Raw genomic sequence first — 22,074 nt, 5'->3', positions numbered from 1 at the left:
AAGAGGAGGAGGTAGAGGAAGAGGGAGAAAAGGAGGAGAAGGAGAAAGAAGTGGAGGTGGAGGAGGAAGAGGAAGAGGAAGAGGAGGAAGAGCTCCCCAGTGTCACCATGTAGCAATTCAAGTACATTATTATTTCCCAGCATCCTCATTAATTCTGCTGCTAGCAGGAGAGTTTATTTCAATTGACAAGGTGATTGGGTCCACAACAGAGCAGAAACTGAGCCTTCAGTAACAAAGTGCTTATTACTCAGAGCATGAGATGCAAGCCACTGATTAGGCAAAGTGAGACTTGCTTTATCTACAAAGACCCACAAGTCTTTCTCCAAACCTTTGGGAAAACCAGCTGTGTTTCAGAATTCTGACTTTTTTTCCTTTTTGGTATGTTAGAAAGGAAATGTGTGGATGTATATCAAATGGAACTTTACAGTCCCTGAGGGTACTGGGGCAGCACCCTGTCATCAAACACTATTCCTACAGAGAAAAAAAATGAGTATTTATACAAAGTGTATGAGAAAGGTAAATAAAGGTCATCAATAGCCTCCCTTCAGTTCAGGTCATGTTTTGCTGTCAAATAAGCTATTAAAATTATTTTGGTGTTCAAGACCCTTTGGATTTTGGAATTGTTTAAGGGGTCGTGACTCTGCGTTGGTATCATTGTTATCAGAGACTAACTTCCTGAGTAATGACTAGAAATGACTGGACCTTTACAGAGAGGCAGACTAGACCAGACATGAGCAAGCACTCCAAGCCTAGGGCCACCTCTCCCGATTCCACTCACCCCACCCCATCCCCTGCCACGTTCCCTATCCCAGTGGGAAAGAACAAGGAAGACCGCATCCAAAGAGCCAGTAACTTGCTAAAGAGTTACTGGCTTGCCTTCCCAGCAGGGTACAGCACACACTGATGGGGTGAAGGTGGGAGAGTTATTCCAACAGTCTCGCGTCTCCAAAATCAGTCCCATGCTGTCCCCTGCAGGTACTTTGGGTTGTCCTAGGGAGACATCATTGGAGTCCAGGGGGGGTATAATCCAGACACTCAAGGGTCAGGCTGCCCAGGCACAAAGAACCCACCCCTCCTTTAGAAAAACATAAACGGCTAAAAGGCAACCCTCTCTGACACCGCACAGGCACCTAAATCCAACAGCTGTGTTATAATGAAAATAGCTGGCCTGGCCCGGGCCAGCTGGCTCAGCAGCAGAGCGTTGGCCCAGCGTGTGGAAGTCCTAGGTTCAATTCCCAGCCAGGGCACAGAGGAGAAGTGCCCATCTGCTTCTCCACCATTCCCCCTCTCCTTCCTCTCTGTCTCTCTCTTCCCCTCCTACAGCCAAGGCTCCATTGGAGCAAAGTTGGCCTGGGCGCTGAGGATGGCTCCATGGCCTCCTCCTCAGGCACTAGAATGGCTCCGATTATAACAGAGCAACGCCCCAGATTGGCAGAGCATCGCCCCAGATGGGCAGAGCATCGCCCCCTGATGGGCATGCCAGGTGGATCCCAGTGGGGCGCATGCAGGAGTCTTTCTGTCTGTCTCGTGCACCTGCCCCCAGCTTCTCACTTCAGAAAAATACAAAAAAAAAAATAGCTGGCCTTTGAGTGCTTTCTAAGTCAAGTATCGCTCTGGGTATATGAGCACAGTTGAGCCTCATTCTAACCTACAATGAGGAAACTGAGGCACAGAGAACTTGAGTAACTTGCTAAAAACTGCATAGCTAAGTAAAAGCTAAGGCAGAATGTGAACTCAGGCAGCCCAAACTGCAAAGCACACATGCTTAACCACCACACAATTGCTTCCAGTTTCTAGCTAAACCCCAATAGTCTTCGATTAATTTGAGGAACAATCTGGTGTCAAAAGATAAAAAGAGGAACTCATTAAAAAAGTAATATTTGCCAGGGGACCCCAGGATACAAAGCGGACCTTAACTTACCAAGATAATATGATCTTATAAATATATAATTTTCTTTAGAAACAACAACAAAGAGGCATTCTACATGTATTGCTTTGCAAGTAAATTTTGCTACTTAATATGTAGGGAACGTCTCTCCATGTCAAAACCTCTTTTAATGACTGTGGAGTTTATCAATATGTTTAACCAATCTCCCAAAGACCTTTAAGTGTTTGCCGGATTGTCGCTCTTGTGAAAAAATAAAAAAAACCTAGCACTGTTCTGAACGATGCACATAATAACGATTATTTGGGGTTTTTTGTTATGTGCCTACCCCAACCCTGGAATGTCTCATTTTCCTCAGACCTGATTTTTTTCAGGCACTACTGGGGAAAAAAAAAAAAAAAGACAGCATCCCTGCTTTCTGGATTCTGATCTAGGGGAGGTGGGAGAGGCAACAGATAAACATGCAATAATTGAGAAACTTTGAGATATTAAGTGTCAGGAAGAAATTGAGAGGGTGATATGATTGTGACAAGGGGGGGTAGGCAACTTTTAAACTGGGTCGTCAGCGGAAGACTCACTCCAAAGGTGACACCTGAGTGAGATCTCGGCCCTCCTCCCTGCAGCGGTTTGCTCACATCCCTCCACTCCTTCACTTGAGTGGCATCTGTACAGGCGTGGGCACCTGGAGGGATGACAGGCATGCACCCATCACTCGGGCGGGGCGGGAGACCCCAGAGCTTTGGGCTCTGTCCCCTTCCCGGTGCAAAATGAGTAGTTGCCTCCGTTCTCCATCTTGGTCACGAACACGAGAACATCTCCTGAACCAGACAACGAGTTTTCCACCCCGAGAATCGGGTATTTTACCCCAAATGCGGGTTCAGAAAGAGAGTGAAGTATTTGAGAAAAATTACTCTGATTGCCACTGTGGAGAGACATCTTCAAGTGACCACTGGGAACAAAATGTGCTCAAGAGAGATGAAGAGTGCTCAATGTCCTCTTCCCTGGATTTCTGACAAATAGGATCTCCCAGAAAGCCTCAGCAGGTTGAAATTATGGTCCAGAAACCATAACCACTTCTCCCCCATGGATCTGCCTGGGTGTCTCTTTCCCACCTGCGGCCCCTCCCCTAAGCCACACTGAGATCTCTGATGAAAAAGGCATGTTGCTGTTAACAGTCTAACTGTATCCAGTTCTCTGTACAAAGAGTCTCACCAAGTTCTTTCTGCTCTATCATTCCAATGCATCTTCACAGCACAGCTAACATTATCCCCCCTCATTTTACAGATGTGGAAACTGAGGCTCAATAACTTACACAAACACACATCTAAGGAGCAGCGGGAGGCGGGGGGGGGGGTCGATACTCAAACAGCCAGTCTGCCCAATTCTTAAACCATCAACTGTCCTGGTTCTGATGCTTGGAGCGACTCATCTGTGGGCGTCAGTTAGGTAAACTGGGTTAGGCTTCCATAACAAACAACTGCGAAATCTCGCGGTGGCTTCGCACACCACAAGTTTATTTCCTACTCACCCTTTGTGCCATCAACATGGGGGTCTCTGTTCATTAGTCATTCAAGGTCCCAAGGTGGTGGAAGCTCCAATTCAACTCAAGCTCCCACCAATCCACATGGCAGAAAAGGGACTCTGCCTCGAGGACTGGCCCCCTAAGTGCAACATGTCACTGTCACTCATGCATTTTTGAACAAAGCAAGTCAGTGTTACACCTGACTTCAAGGAGCATAGAGACCTGGATCATTTGAACCACACAAATGACCCACTGCCAGGCTCTGGGAAGGGGTACCCACTGCTTTGCCCTTCTCCAAAAGGTGTGTATCAGCCCGCAGGGGGACAGCGAAGCTCGGGTCCTTTATTTCTGTTCCTCCCCTATTGATCTTCTCTTCTGGTTTATTTGCTACTGAAAATGAAACAGAGAGACCGATGCAATCTAACTATGCCCTTTCTTTATCTATGGCTTTGCAAGAGCCCGGTGCAGGGCTTTTAAGATCTCTGCGAAGGCTGCTGCATTTTTAGCTCACTTAGCCCGCTGCCTGAAGCTGCAATAGGTTTCGGGTCATCTTGGAAGTCAGCAGAAAACCTCCACCTTCCCGATCCGGCCTGAATATTTAAGACTTTGAAAACCTTGGCTGGGACCAGATTTAATTTTAAAAAGGGAAAGGGGCTGCTTTTGAACTTCAAGAAGAAGGCTGGAGGCACAGCAGGGGCTGCATTAGCAAAGGGGAAAAGCAAAAAGCCCTGTGGTCTTGAAAGAAATGCTCCAAAGCGGAAACGCTAAAGCTGCAGTTGCTGAGCCTTAAATCAAAAGTTTAAGACTTCAAAAGTGCCGCTAGTTTAAATATTGTTTATAGGACTGATGTATTGCTGCTCCTTCCTCTGGCTGGATTTTAAATATTCCCTAATTTGATTACTCGGGGGAGAGGCAGGCAGAACCAACGTTAAATGAGTTTCACTGTTAATTATTCAGAGGGCTTTTTATTGTGTAATCAAACATAAAGTCTTACAAAAAGCTCTGAGGCACATCCTCACCCAGCCCTCCCCTCCCAGCCCGACTTCCACCTGGGTGTCTAGGTACCTTTTTTTTTCATTGTGGCTGTGAGCTGGCAGTTGCTCAGCAAAGTTCTGCCAGTGAAAAGCACACACCCCCACCTCCCCATTTAGGCTGCTCAAGGCCTTTGTTTCCTCTGCTCAGACCCCGTTGCCCTGGGAAGCCAGTCTTAAGTAAGGTTGATCTTAATCACCTTTCGCCTCCTATATCTGAGCATCTCCCCCAACCCCATCGCTGGCACTCTCAGCCCCTAATAGCTCAGAGCCTCCCCCCATCAAATGGGTCAGGCTATCTCACTTCTCAAGTCCCTTGTCTACACTAGGTGACAGCCAGCCAAATGATTTAAAGGATCCCAGCCATCTCAAGTCTTTCTACAGAGAAAAGGGGGATAAAAAAAGAGATGGTGGTGGCCCTGGCCTGTTGGCTCAGTGGATAGAGCATTGGCCTGGTGTATGGACATCCCAGGATCGATTCCCTGTCAGGGCACACAAGAGAAGCAACCATCTGCTTCTCTCCCCTTCCCTCCCCACTACTCTCCTCCTTCTCCTCCAGCAGCCTGTGGCTCGATTGATTCGAGCATCAGCCCCGGGTGCTGAGAATAGCTTGGTTGGTCCGAGCATCAGCCTCAGGTGCTAAAAATAGCTTGGTTGATTTGAACATCAGCCACAGACAGGGGTTGCCAGGTTCCTCCTCACTTAAAAAAGAGAGAGAAAGAGTGATGGTGGGTGGGTGGGTGGATGAATAGATGCAAGAAAGGAAAGAGGTCAATATATAATCAATCACCCAATCAATCAACCACTAGGACTGGGTAACTGAGAGAGCACACACTGAGTCTCCTGGCTTGCTCATCAGAGATCCACCACCACACAGCCACAAGTCCAAAATCCAGAAGGCTCTGAAAACTCAGTTTCTCCAAAACTCATTTGGCATCAAAATCTGAGATAAACTAAAGTGATTTGATGGTAAAGCCTGACTTGAAGCAATTTCTAGTCTTCATGTACCCCTCCCAGGTTGAATATTCATACATATCATTGCAGAAATAGTATATTAATGCATGATTACAGCATGCTGTCTCCGACCTCACTGGAGGAATGATATCAGCATGTGACATATGCAGCATAGTTCCTTTCCAAGATGCCAAAATTCTCAGTTTGGCCACATTCCTGGTCCCGTGGGTTTCGGATAAGCAATTGTGGGTATGTTACAAACAGAGCCGGCTGGAACTTCGGGCTTATACCCAGAAAATTCTCCAAACATGAGGGGAGGATCCAGGTTTTGTGGGACTTGAAGTATATTTAACTGGTAGGGGAGAGGGATACTTTAAGAAATAGAATACAGGCCCGAGGCGTCTCAGCCAAGTGCCGAGCAGTCGATGCCCTCGCTCCCGCAGCGTTGGCTCCACCCGCCATTGTAGGCCAATAACCCGATATGGACCATGCCTTTACCCCGTTGGAACCCCTGCTTCCCACTGGAAACTTGAAATATTGCCTTGTGATTCTGAATCAGCCTTTGGACAAAAGTTTCCGTCATCTTTGGAGCAAAGCTCTTTTAAAAGCCTGTGCTGATGGAGGTGCCAACCGCTTGTACGAAGTCACTGAAGGGGAGAGGGAAAGTTTTTTGCCTGAGTTCATCAATGGAGACTTTGATTCTATTAGACCTGAAGTTAGAGACTACTACACCATTAAGCTGAAACGAAGGCTCCAATGAAGAAAATGTGAAGGGACCAGAAAAGAACCTCATTGACACAGAAAGCAGTGTGGGGATTGATGACCAGAGGGAAAGCAGGTGGTGTGGGGGGCAGGCCGGGGAGAAGGGGGTACAGGTGATAGAAGGGTACCTGACAATAAACAGATGGTGTGTATAATTTTAAAAAAGAAATAGAATACAAAATTACAAGGCAAAGTTAGGTACAGGGCCCCGGAGAGACCCATGCAAGCCAGGGTCATTTGATTCATGGTAAATATGCATCATGCTAAGACTGGCTTAAGCCCCGCCTCCTCGAGTGTGTTTTCTCATCTGTAAATGAGGGTGGTAATGACTATATCTCAAGGCTTTGTTGTGATGAATTAGTGAGAACACAGAGAAGCATCTTGCATATCACATCGTGTAGAACTTTTGCTCAATGAATCCAAACCAGTGATTTTCAATGTGCAACTCACCCATAAGCTGCCCCCAGCCCCACCCAGTAATTCTCTCTGTATGTTACTTAGAAATGTTCCTTATGGTGGGACCCTAAGGCATTAGGGCGGTTAGAAACCCAGAAATGAACAGGCTTCTTTTCAATTCACCCCCGGGGGGGGGGGGCAAGCGCAAACCTGCCCTAGGGGCTACGAGAGGAAGCGCATCCAAAACGCAAACAGGTGCAGAATGCACACGTGTATGTTCCACCTCCTGCAGCCCACTCCCAGTAAGCAGCCATCTCTCCCAGCCTTGATTCTTACTCGCAAGACCCAGCTATGGAGAACGGTCCCTCCCGCTGCCTCACGAGTTCAGGATGGGGGTGTGGGGGTGAAATATAAGTGACCAGTCACCATCCATCGCCTATTTATTGCATTTCTTAAAAGAACTTGTAATAAACTGAGACTCTGGAAACGGAAAACTCATTAAGCTGTTTCCCACTCAGGGACCCCGGCGGAAGCAAGAGCACGATAAAAGAAATCAATAAGGACAAGTCTGTGGAGCAGAGGTGGGAGCACTTCATCACAGCGCCAAAGGTAACAGACAGCCCAGCCCTGCCGCCTGGCGAACAGCCCCAGCTGGTGTTGGAGGCGTTTTTGCCAGTCTTTTCTCTTGGGGGGGGAGGTGTCTTTTTCTCCTTGGTTTTCTGAGTAGGAAAAAAAAGTCAGAACCACATGCTCCCAGATACTTATCTGGGGATTATAGGAGAAAGGACATTTGTCTGGATACCAATTCACAGGGAAGGGGTGGGATGGCTGAGGTGCTGCTTAATAGGATGTCACCAGGAGGAAATGAACCCACCGCTCTCCATATTTTTAATCAGTAACAGTCATCAATCTATCTATCCATCTATCTCAAACACAGTCAGAAAATAAGAAGTGAGTGGGGCTCACTTCAGAAAATAAGAAGAGACAGGGCTTTCTATTGTTAATCCAAATTCGGAGGGACCCGAAATATGGAAGACAGGAACAAGGTCCATCGTTTACACATCAAAGCTTTATTGTCTAGCTTGGCCAAGCGGCAGGAACTCCGACAGAAATCTGACGGAGAGTGCGCCAGCCCTTTGTTCTACTTAGTTTTTATAGTTTTGTAAGTGGGAAGTACAGAAGCAAAAATTGCAATTAGGAGCCCCTTACCACTATTGGTTATAGTCATATGTCCTTTAACATGATAGGACCACGTTCAATTTGCAAACCATACATCATTTTGGAGAAAACAAAATTTACAAGTCAACACAATGGTAGAAAGATATCTCTTTACATATTAAAGGCTTTCCTATATTATCTAGTGTTTATCTGCTATCTCTCTGTCCAGAGTCACACACACATTTACATAGGAGAGGTAGTTTCGGTGGGGACAAATGGCCGCAAATGGCTCATTGCTATAAGAAAAGGTTAATTTTGGCTTTTCTCTTCCTGCACCTGGCTAGCCATTCACCCCTTTCCCCACAGGTGTGGTGGAATGTCTGGGAATCCATGTTTTCCTCCCCTTGCATTTACAATTCAATGCCAAAGGCCATCCTGGTTATGCCAATCACACAGTACAGAGACTATTATCACAATTTCTCTTCACACCTTAACCCAAATTAATAAAATGTTCTCCAAGCCTCCTAAAATATTAATATTAATTCTGTAGCCTTTCGTACAACACCTGTGGGTGAAATGGCTCAGAGGCTCCTCATCTACAAACTAGATCATGTGGTCATTAAGTGAATATCAAGAGGTCTATTCTTTCCACCCAAAACTATTCCTACCCAAAATGTCCCAAATTCATCTATGCAACAAAGCACTAAAATAATAATGAAGGCAGGCAATAGTTAGCTGTATAAAGGTAGTTGGGAGAGCATACAACTAGAGTGCTTGCTGAACCTCTCCCCTTACCCACAAAATGGGTGTGATGCTCGTTTCTACTTCACAGCGTTAATAAAGGATCCCAGGAAGCAATATGCAAATTCACCTTGAAAATGTTGAAGTACTGAGCATTACTATGGTTATATAATTTGTAGAAGCCACTTGTTAACATAATTGCAATGGACCAGATTCTGTGCTAAAGGAGTTAGTCTGTCCTCTTAATAATCCCATGAGGCATTATTCTTGTCCCCAGATGGGAAAGGAAGACATTGGGGCTCAGAGAGGTTAAGTGATTTGCATGAGGTCACATAGCTGGGTAATGGCAGAACTGAGAGTTAATTCTGGTCTACTTATTAAACACTGTTTATTGAACACTGAGACTTCAAAGGCATTCTCTCCACAGTGTATAATTATAATTGCCCAGTTTCAGCATTTTTCTTGCCCTTTTATCAGGGTGCTCTAGCTCAGAGAAGTTTGAACGCTTGTTTTTATGACAGAAACCTGCCATGAAGATATCATGTGCATCCGTTTCCAAAGATGCACAGAAAAAAAACCCAGCAGGAGCCACAAACCTTTAAAATATGTCCTTCAGGAATATATACAATGAATACTGGAGGAGCAGGGAGTGAATCAACATATTTGCATGCTCATAAAATTGAATTCCCCTCAAGTTTGTGGCTCAAACTCTGGGCTGCAATGTGGTCTTCTCTGATGGTTGGAGAGCACGAAATTAGGGGTCAGGAAACCTAGTTCAGCCATGTGACTCACTCAGTTCACTGTATGGCATTGGACAAGTTCTTTCATCTGTCCTGACCTCAGTTTCTCCCCCTGTAAAATGGGCCCTGTGAAAGAGAGGCTCTAATCAACTCATACAGCAAGGGATAGCCTTCTGTATGTGTAGACCTTGATAGTGCCAAGGCAGTGGTCACAAGAGCCTGGCAAACTGAGAAAACAAAAAAAAAATTAGGCTGAAAAAGGCAATAGGGAGTGATGAGGCTTGTGGCAAACAGTAATACTCCTTTACAGCTAAAGGGAAGAACCTCTTCTGCTAAGCTATGTGAGAATGGAAGCCCGGGGCATATCATTTTCAATAGAGACCAGTAGTCTCCGTGTGTGTGTGTGTGTGTGTGTGTGTGTGTGTGTGTGTGTGTGTGTACACACACACACTCCCCCCAACTGGTAAAATCCTGGGCAGCTAAACCTGTTTCCCCATAAGCCACCAGTCTGGATCCATTACTCCTCAGAAAGTAAAAGGAATCCTTGCAATCCCTACTGAGGTGGAACACAGCAGTTTGGTTAACACTACTCTTGAGTAAAATACAAATCAGCAGAGAAGAAGCAATGGGAATTTAAGTCAAAGCAGAGAGAGCCAGTTCAATGCTGAAACTGCCTGTCACATTTCCTTCCCCACATTTTATTTGTCTGCCACTCTCAACAAATCAAAAGTGTCAGCCCTTCATTTTGGATTTCCTGGCTGAGGTTGTTAATTGAATTTTAATTGATGGCAACTTCAGAAGCACAAAATGAAATACACAGAAATGGTACACGAGATATGAAAAGCTCTTCTCAGATGATCTCAGTCCCTCTTCTTTGTTTGATAGATGAGAAAACTGAGGTAAGGCAGGGTGACTTGCTCAAGACCCCCATGAGGTTCCCGGAGTCTGAGCCCAGCACTTACTGCAAGATTGCAGGCCACCCACAACACAATCTGCCTAGCCTTCAATAAGGACGTTAATGTAAAGAGCCTGGTTGGTAGGGTCGGGAGTTCACCCTGTGCCAGATGAAACAGGAAGAGGCGACTTCTATTTGGATTAGCCTTGAGCTTGGACATCAGCGTGGTGGGGAGTAGAGGGGTTTTCTGTCAGTCTGGCAAAGCTTCTGTATCAAGCTCCTAATTTACCCAAGGAGAGAACATGCCAACCTTTGGCATGTTACAGCCATTTTGTAACCTGCATGTCCCCTTGGAGATCCAGTTAAACCCAGCTCAAATGCCGGTTCCCCGGCCTGTCAAATTCTGAAGCATTCCATAATCTGTGCAGAATTTCACTAACGATTGAGGGGGACAGAGAGGCACAGGAGAGATCACACCTTAAGCCTGACAGCCTTCCCTCCCCCTATTCCTCTACCTTCTACTTCCTCCAGTGCAACCAAGAAATTCCTCCCCTTTTCTAATGCAGGGAAGTTTCACCCAAACTTAGGGCCCCACAGGGTAGCCAATCAAAAAAATTACTTCTGATCATATACAGTAGACTCTGGGAAATGAATCCTGCTGGATACAATTCTCTCCACCCTGTTAGATATTTATGAAATGTTGCTGTGGCTACAACTTCTCCTATCTTCTTTCCTAGGATAGAAAAGTCTGTGAGCTTCATGAAAAGAAGACTTCAGACTGCCCTGTAAGAGTTTTCATTTTAGATGTTTTCAAATAAAACTGTTTCTATTAATTGAGGGCAAACTATAGCCCAGGTCCAGAGTGAGCCCTTACTCTGGAGCAGCTGAGGGCCCACTCTTCCCCACTGTAAACCTGGTATTTTAAAAGTCACAACAAATCCCAGCACAGCACCAGCGGCATTTTCAACACTACTGAAAAGGGCTTTTAAAGTAAGCAAGGCATAATAATTAGCTTTGGTGTTAGCCTGGCCTGGGTTTGAATCCCGGCTGTGTCTCTTGCTAGCTGTGACCTTGGGCAACTTATGAAGCTTCTCTAAGACCTGGATTGTGAGTTAAGTGAGGTCATGACTTCACAGTGCATTCTGAAGTAACTCCAAGGGTGTGTGAATACAAACACACACACAAACAAACACACAAACACACACACAACCAGTCCTCTCTGACTCCTTTCCTTCCAGAAACCCACATTCCCCTCACAGAACCTTCCCTGCCTACCCAGAGCTTCCAGGACTTGTCGTCTAGACCTTCCCGCCCATCAGAGCCATGGGTCTTCCCCCAGGAGTGCCACCACACCAGACAAACCTGCTTCCCCCTACTCCACTCATAAATGCCAGGCTTAGAACTTTCTCTGTCTTGTGTTCTTTGAAGAAACCACATCAACACAATCTTTATTCCTAGCCTCAGGTATCAACTTGTTGAACAAGAAGTTGATATACGCAATTTGAGTCAAAACTAACATGTAGAAATTAGACCCATCCTCTTCCACAGGTTGGAAATCAATTCTGATGATTATTACAAAAGAAAAGTCAAAAGCTGTTCCAGGCCATGGTAAAATTGGAATCCACAAGTAGTTTCCTGTGATAGCTGCTTGGGTAACCACAGGACTCAGTGACTAGAATGAGTCTGCTCACAATTTATTTCAAATAATACACATTTGTAAATTATCTCCATTAGAGACAGAAAGTCACCACAGACCGAGGACACATCCCATAGCGTTTGGAAAGACCAAATGGAATTCATATTCAGAGCCAAGTTTTCACTTTCTTTCCTTCTTTCTTCTCCCTTCATCCCTCCCTTCTTCCCACCCTCCTTCCATCCTTCTCTCCTTCCTTGCTTCTTTCTAAAATCCCTCTTTCTTCTCCCTTTCCTTCAGACCAAGAAATTAAAATTTCCCACAGTACATGCGGCAAACCACAAACCAAGCCAGCGAGGCCTCACACTCACACTGTCTCGGGCCAGTGGGGGATCATCGCCCGAGAGCAGCATGGTCTCCATGAACCCTGGCTCCGATGAGCCCCGTAGTGTGACCACCCAGACAACAGGCAGTAAGGACATTGAGGACAATGAATCGTCGTCAACCAAGCCAGATGAAGAACCTCTCCATATCAGTAAGTCCTACGCAAGTCTGACCAATCTGCCCTGACACTTTGCCTTGAAGCCAGATAGCAAGGAAGCCTCCTGCTCTACTTCCTCCCCCACTCAATTAAGAGACACAGGGTCCCCTAGCCCTGTCCTATTTCCTGGACCCCTTTCCTTTAGTCCAGTGGGGCTCAGCAATGTACCCTAAGACCTGGCCTACTCTGAGCTCTTTCTCCTTAGGAAACAGCCAATGGTCATCAGTTTCTCTGTATAAAATGTTAATAATGTATTTCATTTAGCCCAATTTATACAAAACATTATCATTTCAACATGTAATTAGTACATAAAACTTATTAATAAGATATTTCATATTTTTTCATACTGTCTTAAAATTCATTGTCTATTTTAACAGATTTTGAGGTATAATCTACATACCATAAAATTCACTCATTTTAAGTGAATAATTCAATGACTTTTAGTAACAGAGTTGGGTAACCACGATCTAATTCTAGAACATTTCGATTAACCCAAAAGAAAACCTCCTAGCCATGGCAGTCCTCTCCTTTCCCACCCCGCCCCCAGCAACCACAGATCTACTTTCCGCCTCTAAAGATCCACTTTTCTGAACGTTTTGTACATAGAAGTTGTATCACCCTATGATCCCCACTCTGGAACACACCTTTTCAGTGGTTGATAATTTTGGAGACACAGGTTCTTCAGAAAGTCTGTTGAAAGCAACAAGTCCTCTCTCCAGAAAAGAAATTCCGACATACACAAATATGCAGTTCTGCAGACTCCTTTGGGGGGAGCCCATGGACTTCCCCAGACAGAATTGGGAGTGGGCTCCATACGTCATGTAGAAAGTGCATTCTCAGACCTCTCTGGCTTGAGTGTAAAGGATGTGGGAAAATGAAGAGAAGGAGGTACACGGAAAGATGGAGAAGGCGAAGGAAGAGAAAGGCCACAAGGGACTGCTGCAAGGGACCCCTCCCTGCCATGCCCTCATCTGCTGTGTCCCCCCATGGCACCCAATCTGGGCCGCTGTTCTTTCACACCCGCCTGAACACCTGTAGCAGCCTGGGCTGGGCTGGGTTGGGCTGACAAGGATTGGATGTCATGTAGATTCAGGGAGGCTGAACAAGAGGCCAAGGTAGACCAGAAAGCCTGATTGGGCCCATCACAGCCAGAAATGGGCAAAAGTGCAAAAGTCTGATAAGTGGTCAGGATTCAGAGCAATGACTGCCAGTGAGAAAACTTCCTGACATCCCCCCTTGTCGACAGGGAACCAAAAAAAGCCCAAGCCCAGTAAAGCTGTTTACTGAACAGGGGTACTATCGGAGATGGAGAGGAACTAAGAGAAGCCACCAGCAGATGTGTGACTCACGGATTTCTGGAACCTCCTTTCATTCCACACATATCTCTTGATCAGCTAGTGAACGCCTGGAACTGAGAGTTACAGTGTCTGCCCTCCCTCAGCTTACATTATTGAAGGAAAAAGCAGACACTAAGAAAACCATCAACAGCAAGATTATTACAGATAATACATGATCAAAAACAACAACAGCCTGACCTGTGGTGGCGCAGTGGATAAAGCGCCAACCTGGAACCCTGAGGTTGCCGGTTCAAAACCCTGGGCTTGCCTGGTCAAGGCATTCATGGGAGTTGATGCTTCCTGTTCCTCCCCACCCCTTTCTAAAATAGATAAGTAAAAACTCTTTAAAAAAACAAACAAAAAAGCTTAAAAAAAAAAAAACAAGAGGTCAGGCTAGAGAGAGAGACTATTGGTGGGAACGGGGCTTGTTTAGCCACCTCTCCAGGCACCTAAGACAAGGCGCCTCTCCCAGTGGCCACCTTCACCCACATCTAACCAAGTGCCTGCCTTGTTTATGAATGCAGTCGCTGGATGCTAGGAAAGGGCGTTCCCCTTAGTGACCTTGGGGCCATCCTGGCTGTGACAAACATCAACACTTACCCATTCTTACTCTAAGCACACCATCGTCCTTATTCTCAAGCAGCTTATTTTCCTAGTAATTTTTGGTCACGGTTCCATTTGACTTGAATCTGACCTTCACTGGGTCTTGTCACACACACCTCTCATACCTCCACGTGTCCCGGAATCCACGGGGTGTGTCCAGAAGCCTGTGAGTGAGGGAGCCGAGGCTGGGCTGGTTACTCCCCTTCCTTCCCTTCAACTGGGAACCACGCAGAACACCTGGCTTCTCACCTACCTGCCCAGGGCAGGGAGGATACCAGCCAATGACTCCAGTGACCTGTACATTGGGCAGCTCTCTGAGAAAATCATGCCTAAAGCTCCACACGTCAAGCAGCAGCCCACAGTTTTTTCTCTGCCTGCCAATGATGCCTCTGGGCAGAAATGGTGCCCCCAGGACCAACCTCCATCCATCATGTGGCTGAGGCTGGATAGATGGGAAACAGAACTAAGTCTTGGGGCTGTAGGGCCCTGTTTACTCCTCAAGGCTACCTGGGAGAAGAAACTCGTTTAGAAAGGCGCCAACGCCACAAATCCTCCCCTCTCTTCTCCTTAGTCATTCATTTATTTAACGAGTGAACACTGACTGAGATGCCTGCCCCACAAGCACAGGATCAGACACTCGCAAGTCTGTACTACATCATTCAGAGCTTCCACTCTCCCACTTTCCATTGCTATTAATTGATTTGAGAGAGAGAGGGAGGGAGAGAGAGAGACATCTATGTCTTGCTCCATTTATTTATGCAGTCATTGGTTGATTCTTGTATGTTCTCTGACCAGGGATCAAACCCTCAACCTAGGTTTTTATCGCGATGATGTTTTAACCAACTGAGCCACCCAGCCAGGGCCTCTCCCACTTTCCTTGAAGCACACAGCTTCCTCCAAATGCAGTTCATTTTTAAACTTCTGAACGTGTCCCTGATTAGCTTCCTAGGGCTGCCGTGACAAAGTGACACAGACTAGGCCGCTTCTAACAACAGGAATTTACTGTCTCCCAGTTCCAAAGGCTGGAATCCAAAAACAAGGTGTCAGTAGGGCTAAGTGTCTCTGAAGGTTCCAGGGAAGCATCCTTCCTTGCCTTTTCTGGCCCCCAGAGCTTGTCTGCAATCCTTGGCAGTCTGGCTTGCAGATACGCCACCAGCCCTATCTCTGCCTTATCCTTATCACGAGGCCATCTTCTCCTTTTGTGTCTCATCCTCTTATTATAAGGGCACCACTTATCTCAGATTAAGGGCCCACCCTACTCCAGTGTGACTTCACCTTATAATTAGCTAATTATATCAGCAACATCCCTTTTCCCAAATAAGTATGTGACTAATTCACATTGTGAAGGGCTGGGATTGGGGCTTCAACATATCTTGGGAAGACACAAGTCAACCCTGAACAGTCAGATACAAAGAAATATTTCTATACTATGTAAAAAGCAATAATGTTAAGCATGAAACAAAAGTCAACTACAAATATTGATCGACTTACGACCTATGCCACTTACAACCATTCGACTTTACGACCACAATCGCTAGCCACGACTGTTCCGCATCTGGCAGCACAAGCGTTGCCCAGCTGGGCGAACGACAGTGCAGACCAGCTTCCGGCAGCACTACCATCTCCGCGTGCACCATTTCAACTGTTATCCCAGACTCCATACAGCAATTTGTGTTTTGTGTCTTGGATATTTTTCATCAACCCCTCCCAAGATGTCTACCAAGAGGAAATTGTCTTTGCAAATATTAAACCAGTTGTACTGGTAATGCAGTGTTTTACTTAAACCTGACAAATGTAGAAATAAGAAACAAAACAGCGTAGAGATGATACAAATGGCATAAAATGAACAAAGAAAATTATGATACGTAACAATAATGAAAAAAAATTATGATAAAATATGACTTCAAGATTTTTATAACATCATTTCAGAGTACTGTACATATAGCCTACTCAACTTACGACCAAATCATGTTACGACCGGTCTGTCGGAACCAATCATGGTCGTAAGTCGAGCACTAGCTGTAATACAGTGAGGAGGGGTGGGCGCTATGGGTCGCTGGAGCGTTCACACAGGCTAAAGGCCGCAGCCGGCATGCCACCAGCATCAGACTTGAATCAGATCCCCCTCCAGGGAAGCTGGAATTTTCTGTGAAACCTTCCCATTGTAAAAGGCTGGCATCTACATCAAGTCAAATCAAATAGATCTGTGAGCGAGATCCGGCCTGGGGGTGAGCAAACTGGAAGTTCAGGTGTATGGGATCAGGAAAGGTTCCCTGAACAAGCTGACTTCTTGCACTTGGAAATAGTCTTCTCTGGCTAGAGCCAAGTTTAAAGTGGATTGCGGGGTGGGGGGTGGTGATGTGAGATGAGACAGGAAAGAAAAAGAGCAGTCAGATCTTACAAGGCCTCAGAGGCCACTCCAGGGGATTTAGATGTCGCACAAAAGGGAAATGGAGAGTCATTAAAGGGTTTTAAGCAAACGAGTGACATGGTCAGACTTACAACCTGCCAAACACCATGTGAGCCACCTCTTCCAGACCCTGGCTAATCCCCCTCCAGCTCCCCAAAACTCAGAAGCAGAGGCGACATTAGGCTGGGGGCTGGGCCCTGACCTGCACAGTCCCGTCCCGAGAAAGCCCTCAGACAGTGACCTTGCATGTTCCCGTCAGGCCTGCAGAAGCTCCTAGAGATGGTTCAGAAAGAGGCCCAGAGGACGATCACACTGGAGAACGGGATGCACAGAAATGCGCCCAGGTATGTCCCCTTTGCTCCTGGGGCACAGAAAGGACGTCGAAATAATGATGGTAACATTGCCAATAGCAGTTCCCAGTTACAGGCATTTTCTCTGTGACACACACGGGGCATTGTCCTTTTTATTCATGCATGTCATCTACCTGGGTTCTTACAACCACCCTACAAGGCAGGTACTATGGTCTTCATTTTACAAATAAGGAAATGGGGTTCAGAGAGCCGAAGTAAACTTGTTGGAGGTCACCCAGCTGACGTGTGTAAGACCACACCTTGAATCCAGATCTTTCAAGTTCCAAAACCGTTGTCTGTGAGGTTTTTTTCATTCCATCCATTAGTGAGGAGATATGAACATGTATGGGCTCTGTACTCGTTACAGAGGGATGAGTTCTGGCAGGAAAGCTGAGACCTGTGTTAGTATTAGGGGTCTCAGGTCTCATCTGGGATGGGGATGGAGATCAGAGAAGGTTCCTCCAAGGAAGAAACATTAAGGAGATTTGGAATGAAGTATGAAAAGGAGCTAGCCAGCCACAGTCAGGGGCAAGGAAGGCCATTATACGCAGCATACACAAATATGCAAACATGGTCAGAAGGGACCATGGCACCTTCAAAGAACTGAAATGCAGCCAAAATGGATGGGAAGAGACATAAGCCTGTCTGGGACCTTGGAGGCCGCCTCAAGGATTCTCGTGTCTATATTAGGAGCAACGAGAATCCTTTGAAGTTTCAAGCTGGCAGCCAATGTAATTGGCTCAGAGTGTCAGAAGTGGACCTGACGTGTCTTCCTCCTGATGGGACACCTTGTCCACAGAGCTTCTGGCCTCTCACAGCCTCCGAGAGCCCACAGGCTAAAGCTGGAGTTCCCTTCCAGTGCAGATCCCTCTGAAAATAAATGGGGCACTAGAAGAGGCTCATCATCGCCTTCAGCCTCCTGAGATGCTGGCTATGACTTACTGGTTACTGTTATTACCATAATTATAGTTCACCGAGTATTTTCACCTCCGCTTGTAATGAAGGATTTTGCTGCTTCCTCAACTCACATCAGGGCTCCGAGGGGTAGCCCTTGCTGGCACCCAGAGACAGCATTGGCCCTTACGGCCCTGACTGCTGTGCCTGATTCATCAGCACTAGAGACAGACAACGACGATGAAGATCAGCTCTATGAGGCTCACAGCACGAACACTGGCTTTAGAGTCACAACTGCCATGGGTTCAACACCTGATGCCCTTGAACAAGTTCCTCAGCCTTTCTCTAAACTTCAGCTTTCCCATCTATAAAATAACATCAGGTAGCATCAAAACATTGTTGGCGGCCCTGGCCGGTTGGCTCAGTGGTAGAGCGTCGGCCTAGCGTGCGGAGGACCCAGGTTCGATTCCCGGCCAGGGCACACAGGAGAAGCGCCCATTTGCTTCTCCACCCCTCCGCCGCACCTTCCTCTCTGTCTCTCTCTTCCCCTCCCGCAGCTGAGGCTCCATTGGAGCAGGGATGGCCCGGGCGCTGGGGATGGCTCTGTGGCCTCTGCCTCAGGCGCTGGAGTGGCTCTGGTCGCAACATGGCGACGCCCAGGATGGGCAGAGCATCGCCCCCTGGTGGGCAGAGCGTCGCCCCATGGTGGGCGTGCTGGGTGGATCCCGGTCGGGCGCATGCGGGAGTCTGTCTGACTGTCTCTCCCTGTTTCCAGCTTCAGAAAAATGGAAAAAAAAAAAAAAATGAAAAAAACAAACAAAAAAACAAACATTGTTGGCCTTGGAAGCCAAGGAGACAAGGGTTCATCTCCCTTCTCTTCATTTCATTGCTGTGTGATGCTGAGCAAGTTGCTTCACCTCTCTGAGCCTGATTCCAATTCTGTAAAATGAGGCTTGTTAACAACCTATTCCAGAGGGTTGCAGTGAGATTTAAATACTATCCTGGCAAAGTATTATCATTATTGTTATGGAAGTAATGTCTACTCCAATGAATCATGTTAAGCATTTAATGAGATATAATGTGTTTAACATATTAGAACGTGCCTGGCATATTGTAAGCACCAACAAACGGCAGTGGCGGTCAGGGTGGTGGTACTGGTCATTGCTATTACTTCACATATAGTGTCCCACAGAGTCTCCACAGCACCTGGCTGAGACCAGCTCATACTCATTACCTCCGCTCCATCTCATAGACTTAGAAGAATGGTGAGGGGTGACCTGCATAAGGTCAAAGACAAAAACCACGCAAGAAGTTGGTCTTCACAAAACTCATCACGTGGCCTCTACATTCACTTAATGATAAAATAACCACAGTTGCAGAGCAAGAACCTGTCGGAATTTCACATCCTCCTCACTTCCTCTGGAAGGGACCTCTCCCCAATCTCTCGCTAAGGCAGCGGAGCTGCAGAGAAACAGGGAGCCCCACGGGCACTCTTCCGCCCTCCTCACTTTGGAACCCGGGTTCCCACTTCCCTTTGGATATCCCATTGAGGCGGTTATAGAATTCTGGGGATTACTCTAAAAGACAACTTGCCCAGTCCCCTACCTCAAGGCCAGACCTCCCTCTAGCATCTACCTCAGTCCATTTGGGCCGCAATAACAGAATACCATAAACTGGAGGGTGGGGATAATAAACAACAAACAATTATATCTCACAGGCTGGAAATCCAAGATCAGGGTGCTGGTGGATTTGGAATCCGGTTAGGGCCCCCTGCTTCACAGATACCTCTTCTCACTGTAAACTTGCGTGGTAGAAGGGACAAGCTAGCTCTCTGGGGTCTCTTAGGAAGGACACTAATCCCATTCATGAGGGTTCCACCCTCATGATCTAATCACCCCAAAGGCCCCACCCCCTAACCATCACCTTGGGGGACTAGGATTTCCATGTATAAATTTGGGGAGACACATTCAGACCATAACATCATCTAGGAAGATGGCCTTTTCTTAAAGTCCCATAGCAAGTGTTTTCCAAAGGTCCCTGAAGATCAGAATCAGTGGGAGTGCTCACGAGAAATACAAGTTTCTAGTCTTCATCCCAGACCCACTGCATCAGAATCATCAAAGGAAATCATATTTTTTAGTAAGCACGTCCAGTGGGCATTACTTCCCAATATGCTGAGAAATTCTAAGGTTTCAAAATGTGCTCTCAGCACACATGCATCAGAAGTGCGTGCATGCGTGCGTGTGTGCGTGTGTGTGGTTTCAAATGCAGCTTCTAGGGTGGGGCCCCACTCCAGGCCTAATGTATTCAAAGCCCTGGGAGCGTGGCCCAGGAGCCTGTGGTCTCAGCCATCTCTCCCGGAGACAGCTATGCCCAGTAGAGCCTACGGCTCTAGAAAGAGAACTCTTTGTCCTTCCACAGATAATAACTGCTTTATTAAGAGACTCGGCTTGCTTTGCAGTATCTTCTCAATGGTGAGACAAACCAAGAGTGATTCTACCTACAAAGACATGCAGACCACCCGCAAATCCAGGTAGGAGGGCCTGGGGCCTGCGGCAGTGGGGTCGAGAGGCATTCCACCGAACAGGGGCCATTGTGGAGATGCTCCTCACCAGACCATGGAAAGAGGGGCAGGGAGGGGTGACATTTTTCTTCTTCAGTACAACTCAGCCCCTTAACTCCCAGGGCTGGGTGTGAGTATCCGGGCATCTCTCCCCAATGACAGTATACTAACCAACCACACAGCTGGAATCCTCCAGTAGTGCAGGGACCTTCCCTCTTTTTAAATTATCTTTATATCATGCTCTGGTTTCTCTTCAGATCGTATAAATCTTTTGCCTTTTAAATTATCTTTATTTTTATTTGTTGATTTTAAAGAGAAATGGAGGAGGAGAGAGAGACATCAATATGTTGTTCTACTTATTTATGCATTCATTGGTTGATTGTTTTTATGTTTATTTATTGACTTTAGAGAGAGAAAGGGACTGTCCCTGTCTGTGGCCTGACCAGTAGTTGAACCGGCAACCTCTGTGCTTTGGGATGATGCTCTAACCCAGTGGTAGTCAACCTGGTCCCTACCGCCCACTAGGTGGGCATTCCAGCTTTCATGGTGGGCGGTAGTGGAGCAACCAAAGTATAAATAAAGTGATAGATTTAACTATAGTAAGTTGTTTTATAAAGATTTATTCTGCCAAACTTAGCAAAATTTCGACATAAAGTACTTGGTAAGTAATTATTATTATATGCTTTAACTTGCTGTAACTCTGCTTTGTAAATTTTATAAAGTAAAGTTACTTCCCTACTTTATAAATCACCATTACTGTGGAAGCAGTAGGCGGTTAGAAAATTTTACTACTAACAGAGATACAAAAGTGGGCGGTAGATATAAAAAGGTTGACTACCAGCCCTGGCCGGTTGGCTCAGTGGTGGAGCGTCGGCCTGGCGTGGAGTCCTGGGTTTGATTCCTGGCCAGGGCACATAGGAGAAGCACCCATCTACTTCTCCAACCCTCCCCCTCTCCTTCCTCTCTGTCTCTCTCTTCCCCTCCCGCAGCCAAGGCTCCACTGGAGCAAAGTTGGCCCGGGCACTGAGGATGGCTCTATGGCCTCTGTCTCAGGCGCTCTAATGGCTCTGGTTGCAACAGAGCAATGCCCAAGATGGGCAGAGCATCGCCCCATGGTGGGCATGCCGGGTGGTTCCTGGTCAGGCGCATGTGGGAGTCTGTCTGACTGCCTCCCCACTTCTCACTTCAGAAAAATAAAAAAATAAAATAAAAAAGGTTGACTACCCCTGCTCTAACCAATTGAGCTATCTAGGCAGGGCTGGTTGATTCTTGTATGTGCCCTGAACAGGAATCAAACTGGCAACCTTGGTATATCAAAATGATACTGTAATCAACTGAGCTACCCACAGGCAGTCCTTCCCTCTTTATTGGGTGACTTACAATGGGGAAGAGGAGATCTTCCCCATTTCATTTCTTCATCCCGAGAACATTCACTGAACCCACTATGTGCCAGAACTGTGCCAGGTTTGGGGGGATTCAGCAGCAGTAAGACAATCACAGTCTGCCCTCATGAATCTCACTGTCTGTACTGGGTCCATCATTTTTTTGTGCCATAAGCCCTTTGAGAGTCTGAGGAGGCCTATGGATCCTTTCAGAAAATGCTCTTAACTGCACATTACAAACACCAAGGTTTATAAAGAAATCTGTAGTAAGCTAGGC

General features: G+C 46.5%; 1 protein-coding gene across 2 annotated transcripts in view; it reads left to right on the top strand.

The window, feature by feature from the left end:
• The window catches only part of CCDC60 (coiled-coil domain containing 60), a 139,230-nt gene that overhangs the window by 107,140 nt on the left and 10,016 nt on the right, over positions 1-22,074 (top strand). For both annotated transcript variants that reach the window (XM_066255058.1, XM_066255056.1), the window contains 5 exons: positions 7,069-7,159; positions 10,822-10,869; positions 12,018-12,252; positions 16,868-16,952; positions 20,314-20,385. In XM_066255058.1, coding sequence (XP_066111155.1) covers positions 7,069-7,159; positions 10,822-10,869; positions 12,018-12,252; positions 16,868-16,952; positions 20,314-20,385 — 531 coding nt within the window. The remainder of the gene's footprint in view (positions 1-7,068; positions 7,160-10,821; positions 10,870-12,017; positions 12,253-16,867; positions 16,953-20,313; positions 20,386-22,074) is intronic.

Source organism: Saccopteryx bilineata, chromosome 2 (assembly GCF_036850765.1).
Source record: "Saccopteryx bilineata isolate mSacBil1 chromosome 2, mSacBil1_pri_phased_curated, whole genome shotgun sequence".
In the NCBI taxonomy this organism is placed as follows: domain Eukaryota; kingdom Metazoa; phylum Chordata; class Mammalia; order Chiroptera; family Emballonuridae; genus Saccopteryx; species Saccopteryx bilineata.
The sequence above is the reverse complement of the archived record's forward strand: the minus strand, read 5'-3'. Positions and strand labels throughout refer to the sequence as shown.